This window comes from Vigna unguiculata, chromosome 8 (genome assembly GCF_004118075.2).
Source record: "Vigna unguiculata cultivar IT97K-499-35 chromosome 8, ASM411807v1, whole genome shotgun sequence".
Lineage (NCBI taxonomy): Eukaryota > Viridiplantae > Streptophyta > Magnoliopsida > Fabales > Fabaceae > Vigna > Vigna unguiculata.
This window is the reverse complement of record NC_040286.1, coordinates 28,684,471-28,704,234: the sequence shown is the minus strand read 5'-3', so window position 1 is coordinate 28,704,234 and position 19,764 is coordinate 28,684,471. Positions and strand designations below refer to the sequence as shown.

Here is a 19,764-nt window from a genome sequence, read left to right as displayed (position 1 = left end):
TAGCTAAATTTAGTTAATAAAATCATATTTCTGTTAATATGTTTATTATTTTCAATTAAAATTGAGGTTAAAAATTTAGATCGATTACTTTGTATAACATTAATGATAATAATATAATGCTTTCTCCAAATTGGTATATATAGATTATATGAGTAGTGACCCTTAGTTAATTGTATTGAGCTTTTAAAAAACAAAAAAACGAGATATAATATATTTTTTTTCTAATAGATGGGTAATTATCTTAATTAAAAGCATAAATAATCTATTGTCATATTATAGGATAACTAGTTTAATCGAAGTCGCATCAATCATATAATCTTAAATCACTTTTTATATTCAAAAGAATTTCTAACTCAAGTATTTTTCAAATATAAAACAACTCGCAATACAATATTTCAATGTTCATGTGTTGGTTAGTATATAAATTAAGAAAGAGTATGAATATGAAAGTTCTAATCTTGTAAAACAAACATATAAATCATCCTACCAATCCTTCATGTTAAAATAAGTGTGCTAATAGGTTTTAAATTAATGGGTGACTTTATGGTTGTTCCACAAATAATAAAGTCATCAACATAGACAAAAACTACAAATGTAAATTGATAATAATCCTAAAGAGATTAGGTAAAGTCATACCTTTTAACTGTGGTGAACAGATTGGCAAACAAACATTTAGAAACTTGTTTCAATATGTTGTTTGAACATCATTATGGGTTATCGACAATGTTGTAACGACTTGCATGGCGTGCGACATTAGCACTGTCATGTGTGGTGATGATGAGAGGTTTATATTTGTTCTTGCTCTTGGATCCCACAATTCTATTTCAAGATCTTTTTGCAATCTCAATTTCATTGGAGCCTTCATGCCCTTCGTCCTTTACTTTAGTGTTATAATTGTTGGTGGAGTTATTTTCTTCGTGTTCTCTTCATTGACCATAGGTGATAGGCAACTACAACAACAACCATAAACCAACACATCTTCATTTGGTGCCACTAATGATCCCTACACCGAATCGAACAAACTAGAGTAATACTACAAAGCCTCCATGAACCCCTCCAAAAAAATCATACTATTGTGGTTCACTAGCTACTCCACCACGGTTGTGCTAGTAAACAGTGAACCTTGAAGATAATTAAAGCGTGACAAATTCTCCAACTCAGATCTCGAGTGTCAACATATCTAGATCACCTAAGTTATTACACACAAATCTAGGAAACTCAAATTGAATCATAATATTTTTTAAGTGAGTTTCACCAGCTTCAAATTGATTTGACTAAACATATTAGAATCAAGGTTGTTGAGCCGTGATGGTCTAATCCCATTGAGGTAGAACATTGGTGGAACATTAGGATGGTCGCAAGTGCCTGGATGAACTCCAACCACTATAACCCTATTTCAAGCCAAAATTGATAACATAAAGCATGTCCACGAGGGTAAAGGCTTCGAGGATGGTGTGATTTATCATGAAGTGCATGAATTTCAAGTACAAGCTCGATTTGTAGAAATGTTTGTAAAGCATGTTGGAGTAGAAAGATTCTACAGTTTTGTAATGGTAGAAGTCATAAATTCTTCAAGCGAGAGCTTTAGCGAAGAATAGTGCAACCTTCACCGTTGAACCTCCTTGTGATGTATAAAGAGTTTGCATGCTTCATGAGGCCCTCTGTAAGGCCCTCCTTAAACTATGGTAATGTTTTCTTTCAACCCTTCCACTTGTTGAGGTGTTCCTATGCAAGATGTGTGGAAACTAATTTCAGGAGTAAGAAAGTAACTTTTCATGAAACTAAATCATGTCCCACTATCATTTTTATAAATTTATATTTGTTGTTATATTGTCTTTTGTACTAAAGTAAAAAAAAATTATCATTAGTCTTTAAGAGACTTTACTTCTATTAACGTTCAAATAGAAATAAGTGCAAATAACATGTGACAAATCATTTGGTATTGTGAAGAAATCACATGAAGGAGTTACATATGTTTCTCACAAGTCACAATGAACTAATTCAAATGTCATGCTTATTTTGTGATCACTCCAAGAAAACTTTGTCCAAATTTGTTTAGCTATAAGATACACATCACAAGTTTTATTCAAAGATTCACAATTTTTATTTCCCCTAACATCAAAAACTAAAAACTAATTGTGTGATTTTCCACGAAGGATGCTCAAATACCTATGCCATAGGTCACAGTGGGGCACTTCATCAACTTTAAGTCATTTCCTTGTTGAATATGATAAAAATAATTGAGTTTGCTATTTCATTCACTCGCTCCAATCAACATCATCAAGATGTACAATAGGCTTCATCCATTAATTGTGAGACAAATATGAAGTTGCAATCTAGCTTAGGAACATAGAGAACATTTTTAAGCTTTAGATCCCCATCCAACCACACATCCACTTCTTTGATTGTAAAAGTGCTATGTCTATTTAGAAAGCTCATAGGACAATATTAAATATCAGTCAACTCACAAATACTCCACAAATTTTCAGTCAACATATCTACAATATCAGTCAATTATCCATTAAATAATGTTAAACTTACTTGTCATCTTCTCATATGAGTTTGTCTTACGAGTACTCAACATTTCCACCAATACTTATCATTATTTAGTGGTCAGTTTAATAAAATCACTTTTGTTGTATTATGTTAATTATATATCTAATAAGTTGTATCCATGGTCCTAAATGTGCACTCTAATTAGGTCAATAATTCCAGTTTATAAATGATAACAATAAAATAAGAAAAATCATATTAATATAGGTTTCTATATAAGAATACAACAGATTTGTCTCGAATTCAAAAAATAGCAGAAAAGAAACTCTAGCAAATCATTTTGAAGCATCGAAAATATAGAATCAATGCATTTAGAATCAAGCAAATAATATATACACAAAAAAGTTATAGCCAAGAGAATAAGAAAATGTTAGGTTAACTGAAAATACAAAATTAAAGCAATTATGTACATTGAGTTCAATTTATTGCGACTAAAAATAAAACATATGAAAAGTGTTTTCAATATACAATAATGCTATAAATGTACATTCAAAAAATGTATTATCAAAGATATGAAAGGATAACCAAAAGTGACTTTATGTACCCATAATAGATAGAAATGGTTTTATGTACTTAGGTGACTCAAGTGTGAAAATGTATGATATCTAAGTTTTATTAATAGAGCCTTTTTATCATTTTTAAAAAGGACTTAAACATATCTTATATTAGGATACAACACGAGTATTAGCTCAAAGTATTGCAATGTATGGTTTTACAAAATTCTTATGAAAATATTTGTCAACTAATTTCAAACTATTAGATGAACCGATTGAATATCTAATTAACAATTAAGTTTTCAAAATATCTTTATAAATTTTATTCATTCCTCTTAGATTTGACCTATAATTTCATAAAAGATTTAAGATAGGCTTGAAGTTTTACTAAACTTGAAAGTTCATTGATGAGTTAAAGAAGTTTCACATATGTTCAAAAGTTAATTGAAAATTTTAAAGACTTAACATAAGCTCAAAAGCTTAAGATAAACTTGAAAGCTCATGGAGAAATTCAAATCTTTAATATAAACTTGAAAAACTCTTTAAATTGACCTACACAAATCCTTTTGCTTGTGCAAACTCTTTGACTTAGTTATAAGAAAAGGATGTTTGAGCTCTCGTACACCTATCTCTTAGATTCCCTACAAAGTAAGAATCATATTAAAATGAGGTTCAAATTTCAAGTTATAACTCAAATGCTAAATTATGTCTAAATAGTCAAAAATAATTAACTATATGGTCTAACCAAACTCAAACAACAATTTGTCCAAATCATTCAATTACGCATAAAGGGGTTTAATATTAAAATTATGAAGAAAAGTATAGATAAAAAGTATTACCTTTTACTTTCCTCTATGTATTTAGAAAAGTATAAATACAAATTATGAAATTACTAAGAGTGATTTTATGCATTTTTATTTGTTAGAAATAATTTTGTATACTTGCATTTTTTAAAAGTGAGATTCTGTAGTGGTCTTATAATCAATTTTGATTGTAATAGAACCCTTATATAATTATTTAAAAGAGATTTGAATGTATCCCAAGAATTAGAATAACCAATGTGATATATTGTGTTCTTTCTATATTTATATAGTCAATCTATTACAAGATAATTTATTGGTCTATAAGACAATTTATTGATCTTTCTCCTATTATCATGCATGTTAAGAAAATTCATGTACATGTCCATGGTTGAACACTTATACCAACATAAGGAAGACTTTCTCGAGCCTTATATATAATATTTTTTTAATTTATTTTAACATGTTATTTATGCCTTATCAGTAAATTTTGAAATTATTATTTTAAAAGAATTTAAATCATATTTCTAAACTTGACTTCTAAACAAATATAACAAAAAAAAATACTATTAAAGTTGTGTTATAAACTACAACGTTGATACTAAAATAATAAAAAAATAAAATTGTAGTTGAAAAAGTATTGTTAAAGTTAAGTTGAGGCTTTCACTTAACAATGAATGTCAAGTCACATCCATACAACTAAATCTTAGGGGTGTCAAAGCTCGTTGAGTCGGTCTACTAAGAAAAGCGTAGGTCGAGTTGAAGTTTTTAACTTGTCAGTTCGTTTTGATCTGATCCGCCTAACTCGTCAAACTAGCAGTCAGTCCACTTCTGGTCTGCTGGCCCGTTTTTATTTTTTTAAAATTTTAAAACCTAAAAATAATTTTAAAAAATAAAATTTTTATATTATATTTTTGTATAAATGTAAATATGCGATATTATTATAATTTAAATCGTTAACACTTATAATTTAAGTTCCAATTATTAGTTATAATATAGTGATTTAACATGTAAATATAATAATTATTTTAATTTATCCAATTGAAGATAGTAATTTAACATCTAAATAATCATTAACACTAACCCATTTTTCAGTGACACGTCAGTTCAGTCCAACCCGTTTTTGATTGGTCAAAAGCAGTACGAGCTAAAATGGGTCAAGTTGACCCGTTTTGTCACCCGTAGTAAATGTCACTCTAGCAAATCATTTGAGTAATAAAATAAATAAATCATCTCTCCTACCAAATTTATATGAAAGTTATATAAAATTATAGTCTATTATATTATACATGTTATTTCTTTAATTAAATGTCCACTATATTTATATTATTTATTCAAAAAAAAATATTAAAAAAATGTAATTTAATATAAATTTGCAATCCAAAAATTCTGATCAAATTAATTCACGATTTGAACAACCTGAATTCAAGCAACTCGAAAAATTAAATGGTCATATATGAATTTTAAAATATTAAATTCAGGTTATATTGGATTGGTCAAGTTGGATGAGAATCTAATCCAACCCGACTAATGCTCACCCTTACTCAAATTCATCCTCCAATCCAAACACAAACTAAGTACTTTTATTCCAATCAAACAGTTAAGAACACTACTAAAAATTCTCATATTAAATGTAAACTTTCTTACAAATTTGTTAAGAAAATTTTAAGAAAATACTTTTTTCTGCTATTTTTTTTTACGAATCTTAATTGGTAGGTAATTCTTTCATGAATAATTATTTCCTACAAAATTATAAAAGTCGTAAGTATTTCCAACAAAATTTGTTGTGAAAAGTGTTTATAAAAAATATTTTGCAAAAGAATATTGACAACAATTTCCTGCAATTTTTTTTTTCATAATAAAATTTATAAGTATTTTCTAAAACAAAATTGAGAGAAAATATGAGCATTTTTAGTAGTAAAAAGAAAATATTTCTAATTCTATAATTAATTCTTTTCTAAATTGTTATATATTTTAAAATAAAATTATTATATTATTGATGTTTATTGGATAATTAGGTGTTCGTCTTTTTTTTTAATTTATATATATATATATATATATATATATATATATATAACATTAAATAACAATAAATTTTAGAGAATAATTTGTACATTAATCTTTTGATAGTTGAAATTTTGGTTGTTAATATAACATCCCAATTTTAGCAACTTAAAACTAATAAAATATGATATTTCACCTTAGTGTTCAAAACAAATAAACAAATGTATAAAGTATATTAATACAGGCTTACAAACTTACAAATGATCAGACTATATAAATATATGGTTAAATATGTTTTTGGTTCCTCAAGTTTCAGCGAAATTTGGAATTAGTCCCTCATCAAAATTTTTGACCAATTTAGTCCTTCACCTTTCGATATGCGTGAATTTAATCCTTTTAACCAAATTTTGTTAAGTTTATCTGACGTTTCAAGCACATTTCATGATAGTATTTAAAATATTTACACTGTTTGACACATTTTTCTTCAATATTAACTTAAATACTATCATGAAATGTGCTTGAAACGTCAGATAAACTTAACAAAATTTGGTTAAAAGGACTAAATTCACGCATTTTGAAAGATGAAAGACTAAATTGGTATAAAGTTTTGATGAGGGACTAATTCCAAAATTTACTGAAACTAGAGGGACCAAAAACATATTTAACCCATAAATATATCAATTATACATACCAAACATTTCTAACCCTAAACACAAGCTAACCACTTACAATAGCTTCTCATTGAGACCTCCTTCTGACCTAAAAGATGGCTCCTCAACCTCCAGAGGTGCCTCTGAAACAACATCCACCACTGCTCCCACCGAATAGGTGATCATCGCAAAAGAAAAACATACAACACAAGACAGAAAAACAGAAGAAGGGCAAGCTAATGACTTTTAAAGAATTTTCTTAAACCATATAATATTGATATATCTAACAACTACAGACAAACAAATATTCACATACATAAATTTATAAACTACGACTCAACTAATCCGGATACATGTATTACGGTCGGATCCAGTCAGTTCTGCACTTGTGGTGGCATCTCATGCTCTGCAGAGTGACAAATTAAGAGTGAAAACTCTACCATATACAAGGTAAGTCCACTAACACCTATGGTCAAGGAAAAATCCCTAGGCTAGGACCTCTTGCTCCTCTCACCACATACCTCATTCCTCTCTACTTGATAATTTGAATGGTTATTAGAGCGTCAGGATAACTGCCAAGACAATCCCTACCTCAATGCATACACTACCACAATCACTATTAATCCTCCTTGGGTTAGCATCAACCAATCTCAACTCAGTCTCATATAAAAAATCTCATACCATATACTCATCATTCATAATAATTACAAAGCTTATATGATAACTAAAATACCACCCAATTTAACTCAAAAATACAAGTTTCAGGTTCTGACTCACTCACCCAGCTAGTAGCACTCGCCCAGTCACTAGCTCATGCTCGCCCAGCTAGTACCACTCGCCCAGCCACTAGTCCAGGTATGGAAGATTCTGACTTGCAAATTCGCCCAGCGAGTAGCACTAACCCAACCACTGCCCCATGCTAGCCCAGCGAGTAACACTCGCCCAACGAGTATGCGAATCTGCATTATTTTGCAAATCAGTGTTCTGCATAATTCTACAAATCAACTTATTTGCCCAGCGAGTAGGCTCGCCTAGCGAGTAAGCAAATATATATGCGTAATTCTACAGAAATTGATTTAAGCAAAATTATACCTATTCAACCAATCCATACAACTCCAAAACCTTCACCAAAGACCATTCGAGTATCAAACATTAATTCTATCAAAACATTCATACCAATTGCATCCAATTGCACCTATAGCATACGATTATTCTCAAACAACAGATAAAACCTAAGTATTTATTGTTTTCAAACATCACAACCCAATTCTTATGTCAAACACATCAGTTAAATACAGAATAATCATATAATAACATTCCTAATAGGTTTGTGAGACATAATAGACATTAGCTTCCCTTACCTGGTATCCTGCTTAAACAACTCTATAAACGTTAAACATCTATAACTCCACAAGATGTTCTATCCACATATAGAAACATCATAAGAACGATCAGGACATACCATTATGATCACTGATCAGCAGAGACTCATACTGATAATTAAAACGACGCATGCAAGCGAAAGATGGCTTACATGCAACAGAAAACAGAAAAAACAAAAAACATAGTAAAAATTTAACTTACGCGAACAGAGAAACTAATCGGTTCAAATTGAAGGGCTCACTGAGAGGATCAATCATACGGTCTTGATGCTTCAATCAGACGACCAGAAAGATAGAAGTTTTAGAGAGAAGTCAAAGAGCTCTAGAAAAATGGTTTCTAGAAAGATAGTGTGTTTTAAAATAGTAAAACTCATTTGTAACAATTCTATTTATACTAAAACTTTTTCATATTAAAATATTTGAGTCTCACTATTTTTAAACCACCATTACTTCTAAAATACCATTTTCTAAGATTTTACAGTTAACGCTAGGAATCAATTTATATCTTGATTTACAAATTAATTATCATTTTTCATTTAGTATTATGATTAATTTTTTATTCACTATTGAAGTTTTTCTTGAAATAAAATTTTAAAAAGATTGAAGATCATCCTTTCTGAACTTTAATTTTTGAAATTCATATTAGTAAAATTTTTCATATTCATGGAATCTTTCTTGCAAATTTATTATCAAATTTTATAAGAAAAAATATATTTTTACTACTTCTTCTAAGAATTTTAACTGATAGATAATTTTTTCATGGATAATTATTTTCTAGAAAACTAATTCACAAATAATTTCTACAAAATTTGTTGTAAAAAAATATTTTGTACAAATTATTTTCAAAAAAATGATAAAAATATTATAACAAAATTTGTAAGTATTATTTTTTTAAAAAAATTGAAAAAAGTTAAAAAAAATGTGCCAATAAGAAATATTATTTTTTTCAATTTTTTTAAGGATTAAATTCGGTCATTATCACTGAGTTAAAATTTATACATTAGTCAAAGCATAACTAAAAGTTAAATATAATAAAACTTATATCAAAAGTTATTATGTATTTTGACATCTTATTACCACTTCAAAATTACTCATAATTTATTCTCATCACATAAAATATATTATTAAAAATAATAAAAAATATGAGGGAATCAAATAAAAATCATGCTAAAAAGTTACAAAGTAAACTTTCTATAAATAAAAAACACTAAACAAATATAAAAATAGGACATTAACAGAAAAAAAAATATCAAGAATTAGATGAGAAAGAAGTATACCATTGATACTCAAAGTTATTTTCTAAACATATAAAAATATAACTTTCTATTATAATGAAAAACATTTTCTTAAATTTTATAGACAAGGGATATACAAAAGCATGTGATAAACCAAAGAGGCCAGGAACATGGGTTGACCACAAAGGGTGTGGGAATTGGAAGAGCTAAACAAAGTGAAAAGCACATGATCACATTAAACTCATTCATAATTTTCTTAGGCTTAGGTCCATGGCTAAAGAATAATTGCTACTTTCTAGTTGGAGAAAACATTCATAAGTGTGTACATTGAAGACATTAATGTTATTTTTAGTTTGTGGGTGTTTCTCCTAACTGTCCACATCAGCCACTTGAAGTGATTAGGGAACAGAGAATTTTTTTTAGAATGATAGCATCATACCTCAAATTGCACCTCATGTGCAGCGTGGCCTATTCATAGAATACTCTTCAACACCTTGCATTGGAAATTGTGATAAGTTATATATTTCGTCATGCTTCTTTATAGGTATTTTAAATGAATAAATAAATTAATTCATTTATAAAACTTTTCTTTTAATTTGAATATAAAGTGAGGGCTTCTTCGTTTTTGAGGATTTTATGTTTCAGTAGAAATAAGAAGATGTTCGTTTTGGATGATATAAGAATGAGTGAATATGATGATTTGGAAGATAAATGCTTTTTTTTTATCTCGCGTGTCTAGGGTGGATTTGAAGGATTGATGGAGCAATGACCTTTTTACCCATTGTGCATGGTAATCTCTTCATGGTGCACTGCTAATCCACTTCAACATGACTGTTTGGATCCAATCCCTTGTTTTCAGTGGATCGATCTATGTTGGCCTGGAATTGATCCCACATTCGTATTTCAATGCATTGTTGAAGCTTGGAACCGATCCGAAAAAGCTTAGAACCGATCATTGTTTGAATTTCAGTAACTTTATTTGTAGTATTAAATAAAAATTTTAAAAATAATTATAACTCATAAAAATATTAATTTATATTACTTATTACTTAAAGGCTAAAATGGTAATATCATTTTTCTATATATTAAAATATTTTTTTATCTATCACATGAATCAAATCACTCACAAACTTTACTTCCAAATTCACTCACAATCACTTATAAATTCCTTAAAAAAAAACAACACACATTTCACTCTCAAAACCATTCAAACTCATCTTATTCATCTCCCATAAATTCATCTACCCAATTAAACAAAGGCTAATTGTAGTTTGCAGAAAAATTTACCTCTTATCCGTCTCATTAATGGTCATATTTTAAGCCGTGTCTAGGTTAATGTACTCTTAATTTTTTTTTTTTTAACTTTTAACTTTAGTTGCTTTTATAAATTATTTATAAAATAAACCGAAAGTTCGAAACATTAATTGCAACTTTTTGAGAAAAGTTGGTTTATAAATAAAAAAACTTTATAATTTATGACTACTCTTATCGACCGTTTTTTAGTTTTGTACATATTTTTTTTTTGTTTCGTAAAGAATGTTATTTTTATTTTAAGAAATTTAATCAAATAAAAACCAATTCATTATAACAATAGTTAACCACATATAATCAATTCTTAAAATAACGTAATTTTCTTAACTTTTATGTTCAAAACTATTATATCACACCATATATATATATATATATATATATATATATATATATATATATATATATATATATATATATATATATGTGTGTGTGTGTATTCCCCCGACATGCCAGCATCAGTAAAATCACAAAGCAATTGAGTATAAGACAAACAAAGCAAGCAAAAATATTTTCCAGGTTTGAAAATCACGTTAATATATTATGCAATTGAATGCAATTGAGTATATGAAGAAAAAAAGTGAAACATAATTAACAACTAAAAAAAGTAATAAGGAGGTCTAACAATTAAAAAAAAGGAAAGACACGTGAAGATCGTGGATCTGATTCATCTGCTAATAATTTGTAGAAATAAGATTATTTGGGTAAGTTTTTAGAAGCGAGATCGAGAAATGTTGTGAGTTTAACTCTCTCACTAATAATTGGTTCTGATAATGTAAGTTTCTAAATAAATAGAATGGTTAAATATGTTTTTAGTCCATGAACTTTAATCAAAAATTGAAATTCGTCCATGTTCAAAACTTTAATAGATTTTGGTCCCTAAACTTTAAAAATGAATGAATATAGTTCTTTTAACTCAATTACGTTAACTTTTTTTTAAGTGTCAAACATATTTCTCATTAGATATTGAACCAAGAATGTGTCAAACAGTATAAAAAACTTCAATACTAATATGAAAAGCGTTCGACACATCAAAAACAAGTTAACATAATTGGGTTAAAATGACTATATTCATTCATTTTTAAAATTTAGGAACTAAAAAACATACTTAACCCTAAATAGAAAGTGTTAGGTGTTAGACAACTCAAAATACAAAAGAAAAACGATGACTTTATGAGAGAATATTATTTTATTATTTAAGTAAATGGTGATTCAATATATATCTATTGTGTGTATTTTCATTATCACTACACTTTTGATTTGATTAATTAACTAGCTAGTATTGTATATCTGTGCACTAAATTTTTTGAATTCGTTTTCGGCCTCTCCTCATTCCCTTCTAAAAACTCATTACTCCAACAACTACAAGTACAAGTGAAATGGACGAAAGTTTTAACTTGTAAGGTCTTAAATTTTGGGTCATATTATTTATACAAAACAGCAGTTGTCTATTTATTTATTGGGTTAAAATTTTATTCTTTTGACATATTTAGATGACATTAAAGATTTAATGAATTATTTCAGTAATATTAAAAAACTTAAATCATGTAACTATAATTATTCTACTCAAATAAGTTTGATTAGGTAATATTAATTACGATAAAATATAAGTATAATGATTTATATACATATATTATAAGATTATATCATTTTAATATGGGCCTTGAACATTTTGAGTAACCTATGATTAATGGAATGGACATATTTGCAATATCAAAGATTTCATAATGAGTTAGGCATCAAATGGTGGAAGAATTTATGGAATCAACATATAGAATTTTGCGCGTAGGTATTATGTTATTTTCCTGTAGTGTTAAGCTAACCAGAATTAACTTTAGTTGTATTTACAAATTTATAAAAAACCAGTATCACAATCTAAAAAGAATCACACATTCTTCTAATTACACTTGATTTGTTCCAAGCACTAATAAACTACATAAAACAGATAATTTAATACAACCAAATATGTTGTATTTATCTAGTTCAAAGCATTCCTTGATCTATTCACAAATCTCAATCTTAATGGATACAAAATATACAAAGACATCTTAGAAAAACTTGCATTAGCATGCCCCAACAAAGATTCACAATTAATCCAAACACTTTTGGCCTACACATTAAATAAATTTAATTATTTTTTAATTATAAAATTACTCCCAACATAAATAAAAACTATTTACAAATTATAAAATTAATTATATTAATAATAAAATTATAAAAACTATATTCTATTATCATAAATTAAAATAACACTGTAGACATTTCTCCCTCCTCTTGAATGCTGGTGGTGGAAAGTTTCATTCAACAGTTCAGAGTGATTCATATGTGTAGTAAGCTTCAACCTATATGTTTACAGCAGTCACTGTTATGCAACCGGTTTTAATCGCTTCAGAGTTATGAATGAACTGAGTAAAACCTATTCTTTAACAAGAAGAAGATGATGAGAAACACTTGATTAAATGAGTATGTAATGGAGTGAGAGATAGGTTATGATCATGCACCCAAACACATAATTGATAACTGAAGCAGCGTGGTGGTTGTCATACTTTGTTCACACATGGGGATCAACCACTTTAAGTTCCATATTGATTAGAAATGAAAAAATAAAACTTTATATAAAAATAAAAATCTACAAATTTATTATTTTAAGATGTTTGGTTGATAGTGGTGTCAGTATCTTATATGATTTTATATGATTAGACTAAGATCTCAAGTCTCTTTGATATTATATTTCTCCGGTAAAATCCTTCTATATACCTATCACCATAATTACAGGGACACTTCACTTTCACGTGCAAATGTCTTTTTTCCTCCTTATAAATCTCTTCACCACCATCATCACTCTTCAATTCACGTCAACACAATGTTCTCCACAACACTCCCTCTTCCTCTTCTCATTAACCGTTATCATCCTCTTCCTTCTCCTTCACCCACTGCTCCTCCGAGGGTCACGCTCCGGGACGACGGAACCTTGCTCGCGAAAGAGTCCCTTCCGCCGGAGCTGGTGGCGGAGCTGATGCCAAACCATGTGGCCGTGATCATGGACGGCCACGGCAGGTGGGCCAAACCGAGGGGGCTCGCGGCGACGGAGGGGCACCGCGCGGGGGTGGAGTCACTGACGAGGATGGTGATGCTGTGTTGCAGTTGGGGCATTGAGGTTCTCACGGTTTTCGCGTGCTCCACTGAGAACTTGGCTCGCCCCAAGGTCGTTGGTGTCTTTTTATTTCGCATATGCATGCGTTTTCTTAACCTAGTTATTGGTTTGTTTGGTTTTGCTGAGTAGTGCTATTTATGGTGCGGTGGTGCAGAAGGAGGTTGATTTCTTCATGAGACTGTTTGAAACGACAGCAAAGTCTTCAATGGAGTGCATGCAAATGTGAGTGGAAGATAATTAAGTGTGATCAGACAAAATAAATTCTGAAAAAGAAAACAAAAATTTGTTTGCACTCTCGCGACATCACTTTTTTAAAAGACAACTGTGGAGGTCCTCGTAATAACTTGTTTCCTAGTAGTGGAGGTAGACTAGGTTACCATCAATCTTAAAACGGGGAATGATATTTGACAAAAAATTATACTTTGACAAAAGATTTTTTTACAAACTTTGATCAAATTTGTTTTTTATATTAAGCTATTGTTGTTTTAATTTTTAATTTTTTAAAAAAATTCACTTTTATTGAGAAAAAGACAAAAACTTGTCAAGTTTGATAAAAACAATTTTGTCAAACCCCATCTTAAAATTATTGGTGAATTAGGTTGGAGATTTCAATTTCTTAGTTTATTTTGTTTTGTCTATTTTGTCCGTTAAGCTCACATGTGAATGGTGGATTAGAGGAAAATGACTTTTAAGACTCGTTTTTTTTAAATTTTAAAATTAAATTAAAAAGATCAAGAAATTAATTTCTCTACGTTATATTATTTTAAGAATGTAAATATTTAATAATATTATAAAAAAATATATTTTAATTATAAATTATAATAAAATAATTTAACTTGTAAATATAATAAATATACGATTAAATATATTTTAGAAAATTTAAAAAAATATTTATATGATTAAATATATGTTTAGTATATATGAAAGAATTTAAAAGATAAAAAAAAAATGCCAAGCCAGTAGTCCACTCTGCCTAAATGGATTGAATTTTGCAAAATCTGTTTTCTACTCTACTATATATATATATATATATATATATATATATATATGCAATTCGTACCTATTTAATTTTTAAACTATTATTATTGTAGTATTTAGGGTTATTTATTTTTAAAAATTTTAAAATGTAAAAATTTTTAAGTTTTAAAAATTTTTAAAATATTATTTTTTTATCAACAATAAAAATATATAAAATAGAAGAGAACTTGATCCTTTACACAATTAAAAGAATAAGACAAAAATAACAGAAAAAATTGGGCACGAAACATCTATATCCTCAAAAGATATTACATAGCAAAGAGCCTAATTTATATTTTAGAAAAAAGGTATAAAGACTAACAAACGAAGAAGGGATGAGCATATTCCTTATAAAAATTATGCCACCAATCACCAAATGTCTAAGGGGAATGAGTGAATCATCTCCAATGGAGGGCTCAAGGGATCGATGGTTTGCATGTTATCGGGCCCACAGTGGGTGTCAATATTCTGATCCTATGACATTGTCAGGGTCAATCATCATGCATATGAGGTATTGTTTGCTTTGGAGCGCGTGCTCTGTCATAGTTATGTCCGTAAAAGGCGCCTCAAACATCGTTAGGATCAATCACCCTGCATCCGAAGTGTTGTCCATTTTGGAACGTGTGCTCTGTCACAATTTTGTCCTTAAAAAGTGTCTCAAAGGGTAGAAGGAGGAAGAAATATTTAAATCGTCTTAGGCTTCGACTTCTAAATTATTCGATGTGGTAGAAACACAAAGAGTCTTTCCATAGACCATCTTTATGAATGTCCATTCTCCACTTCCATTTTCCAAGTAAAACCTTATTGAATGCTTCTAGATCTCTAACTCCTAATCCACCCTTTTTGTTTCGGCTTAAATAAGTTATCCCATTTTACTCAAGCTATATTCTTATAGTCATGTCCCCAACCCCATAATACTTTTGATTTCTTTCAAAACTTTTACAAACATCTTAAGCAAGGTAAGATAAAACATAGGTAAGGTCGTAATGATTGACCTTGAGAGCACAACTTTGCCAACAAAGGTTAGTTCTCCTCTCCACTTTAATAATTTATTTGTAATCTTTTAAACCATACATTTCCAAAAAATACTCTTCCTATGATTATCTCCAACTGGCAGGCTTAAATAGGTAAAGGGAATAGTCATTTTATAACAGTTCAATAATTAAGTATTTATCAATCATGAATTTGTCTAGTCCAATTCCTCCCACTTTAGATGTATGGAAATTTACCTTCAATCCCAGTGTCAATTCAAAAAAATGTAGAATGCTTTTAATAGTCAAAATATTTTAGGTTTAGCATACTACTTCATTGAAATTTTAAAGTTTTGGAGAATAAAAAAGAAAAAAAAAACAAAAATTCTATGGAAAACTATTTTTGTTTTTAAAATCCGGCTTTTAACAGAGGTTCTATAAGTAATTGTCCTTATTTTTCAAAATTTTTTACTTTTAATGACGTTTTTTACACAACTGTTGTTGAAAAATTATCTATATTTATAAAATTGTTACCATGTCCTTTAATGACTCTACAATCGTTGTTAAAATGGGTCATGGAAAGAAAAGTATGCACTAGTTATACTTTTCCACTTTAATTGAAGTAGTATTTCGATGAAGTTTGTTCGTGTTTATGATTCTTGCATGGTTACAGGAAAGGAATTCGAGTGTGTGTGATTGGAGATTTATCAAAGGTCCCTGAATCTCTGCAGAGAACAGTTGCAAGAGTAGAAGATGTTACAAAAGATAATAAGAAACTTCAACTTATTGTGGCATTAAACTACGGTGGAAAATATGATGTTGTGCAAGCATGTAAAAGGGTAGCCATGAAAGTGAAAGATGGTGCTGTTGATGTGGAGGACATTAACGAAAGCATAATTGAAAAGGAATTGGAAACTAAGTGCACTGAGTTTCCTAATCCAGGTTTGCTAATACGAACTAGTGGGGAGCTTAGGGTGAGTAACTTCTTGCTTTGGCAATTGGCCTACACAGAACTTTATTTCAGCCCAAAATTTTGGCCAGATTTTGGTAAGGACGACTTTGTAGATGCCTTGAGATCATTTCAACACAGACAAAGACGTTTTGGTGGCCGACATTGAATTGAGGACAAAATAAAAATAGGGAATCACATTGAATTAATTCGATGAATATTGAAATAAAATACTTATCAAGTCTTTTTATCATAAATAAACTTGTAATGACTTATATTATTTTAAGTGTTCTATCTTTTACACATGAGTATTTGTGAGTCTTATATTATACTTGGTATACCTAACATTTATATTTAGTCAACATTTCAAAACTCTTAAAATGTTTTTCAAATTCTTAAAGCTAAATAATAACATATAGATTTACAAGTTACATAAGTTAATTTATTAGTTTCAAAATATTTTCAAAACTATTTGATAAATGTAAACTCACATTAAATTAACTTAATTCTAATTAAAAGAAAACTTAATGTTTCTTATTTATTTTTCACTCCCAGGATTTTCTTTTCGATCTTTTCAGTGATCGAGTTATTCTTATCACCTCTTTGATTATGTCGAGATTTTTCCGAGATGCCTACAGTAACACTATGACACTCAAGTGAGCCAAACATTCATAAAAACAAATGTAGTAGTAAATCAAGTGAGAATCATATATAAAGAATATTGTCATTTTATACTATTGTCATGAACATTTACATTGGTGAGTTTAGATCGGCTAGGTCATACTTATTCTAGGTAATTTTAGGATATTATGATCTCACCTTAATTCTTGATTAAACAACTCTGATCTTGTTTATTAGGTCAATCTTTTCAGAATAAGTAAACTAGAATGATGTCATCTTGTGCTAACGATATGATCTAGGTTTTGTCATTCACACAATTCTATTATTTTTTCATAATTATATTTCCATTTCCTTAATATTAATGTTCTTTGTTAATAAATATTACTTTAGTGAATTAAGGTAAAGTCAAATTTAGAAAGTTATTTTTGTAATATACTAATTCAAACTACAATAATATTTTATTTACACTTGAGAGAGTAATTACAATGTTGTTGTATGTTAGATTTTGATAATCTTTTTTAGATTTTGATAATCTTATGAACACCATGAAAAAGTTAATATTAATCTTAATTTAAATTAGAGTATAACATAGATAAATATTTATATGGGTGAGAAAACATGTAAAATTTGATGTTATGTTGATGGTTTAGAATTTCATTACTATTATATTGTGAGAATTGAACTTAATATCTTTTGTTTGGGTACGTACATGTCGTGGTGAATAGGTTGAATTAAAACAATAAACTATCTTAATTACTTTGAATAAGCATTTTGAAATTTTAAAACTATTTGAAATTTCTTATTTTATTGTTTCCATTTATATCTATGATAAATAAAAGTTAGCTGTTTTTTCTTTAGTTCATATTCGATAGATTTACAAAGTAATTAAAATCTAGTTGAAAAAGTAAGAAAATATTGAGAAATTTTTATTTAAAAAAAAGCTACTTTAACACTCATCTAAAAAATACATTCATTTGACAATACTAATACATATTATAAATTTTAAATAAAAATAAGATAAATATAATTAAAATATTATTATTTAAGAGTGTTAAATGAGTGTTTTTTGTTAACCTATTTTACTAGCGCATGCAGCAGAGGAAAGTGATAGACCAATTGCATTCAATCTAAATTAATAATTTATTTAATAGCTTTAATTGAAGTTTGACCATAGGGTTAAACCATCAACTTTAATTTACTTGGCATACCTATTGCTAAGAATTTAGGTGTTATGTATATATATATATATATATATATATATATATATATATATATATATATATATATATATATATATATATATATATATATATATATATATATATATATATATATTATTTTATTTTTGGGTTTTATTTAGGAATAGCAAATATTTGTCCAATTATTCATCTCTATTTATTTGGTATCCGAAAATATATTCAGATATTCGTTGATACTCACAGAAATGTCTTTTAATTTTGTACAAAAAATTTAAAATTAATTCTTTAAAGTCTAAATTTTGGATAAAAATAATAATTTTAAAGCATAATTTAATGAAAATGGTATAATAAAATATTAGTGCAAGATAAATTTAAATAAATTAAATCATAAAGTATTAATTATATTTTTATTTAGTTACTATTGTTATGATAATTTGAATATTGAGATAAATCAAAGACAATGAATTTGTTGGTGGTTTTGACATGTAACATTGTCTTGTCTTATAATATTAATAACATCTCATATCAAAAACCTAATACATATAATTTAAAATAAAATTAAAAATTATACAATTAACATGTAACATTCAATTAACATCGTTAATAATTTTTAAAAAAAATTTAATTAAGATGCTCTTCGAAAATTAGAACACAATTAAAATATTTTTAAAAACAGCAATTAAATTAACATATATCTACCAACATGAGAATTATTCGATTAATTAAACTTATTTTCAATTAATTAAAAATTAATACTTTAGTTCTTATATTAAATATTTAACTGTTTTTTAATATTTTCTCATTTTAATTCAATCTTAATTCCGTTTAAAATCTCTATTATTTTTTTATGTCAAATTAATATTAATGTTCGATCGGTGGTATCACTCGTCAGATTTTTTAAATTTTTTTTTTCTTTCAATTTTCTTTTGCTTATTTTTTTCTGAGTTTTCTTTTTTCATCTTTTTCTCCTCTGTCTTTCTCCCCATTATACCCCTCCGTCTCTTTTCTCCTCCACCTCAACTCGTATTCCTCTCTCTCAATTGTTTTTTTCTTCACTCTAATGCATTCAAGTCAAATCAATTTTCTCTGACTAAATTCTTCTTCATTGCTATTACATAAGGGTGTGTTTGGAAAGACTTTGAAAAAATAAATTCTATTTGATATGGAAAATTCAATTTTAGTTGATAGGGAAGTTAAGAGTTGTTTTCTTTTTATGTAAATTTTCCATCTACAATTAATTTTAAAAATTGATTTTGGATGTCTTCAAATAACTTATTAACATGAATTGATCTTAGAAATTAAGTGAAACCAAATATATACCGAATCTTCCATTTGTTTTTTTAAATTTCCATTATTAGTAAGAGATTTCCCTTGCCTTATAAAATCAAACAATTGGGTTTGTCGGAGGGTAATAGATGTAAATCTCC

At 28.0% G+C, this 19,764-nt stretch overlaps 1 protein-coding gene across 1 annotated transcript; it reads left to right on the top strand.

The window, feature by feature from the left end:
- Positions 1–13,288: 13,288 nt before the first annotated feature.
- On the top strand, positions 13,289–16,793 carry LOC114194098 (dehydrodolichyl diphosphate synthase 2-like). Its single transcript, XM_028084154.1, has 3 exons — positions 13,289–13,631; positions 13,735–13,802; positions 16,242–16,793. The coding sequence occupies exons 1-3, from the start codon at positions 13,290–13,292 to the stop codon at positions 16,684–16,686; spliced, it is 855 nt and encodes a 284-aa protein (XP_027939955.1). The 5' UTR covers position 13,289; the 3' UTR covers positions 16,687–16,793.
- The last annotated feature ends 2,971 nt before the right edge of the window (positions 16,794–19,764 follow it).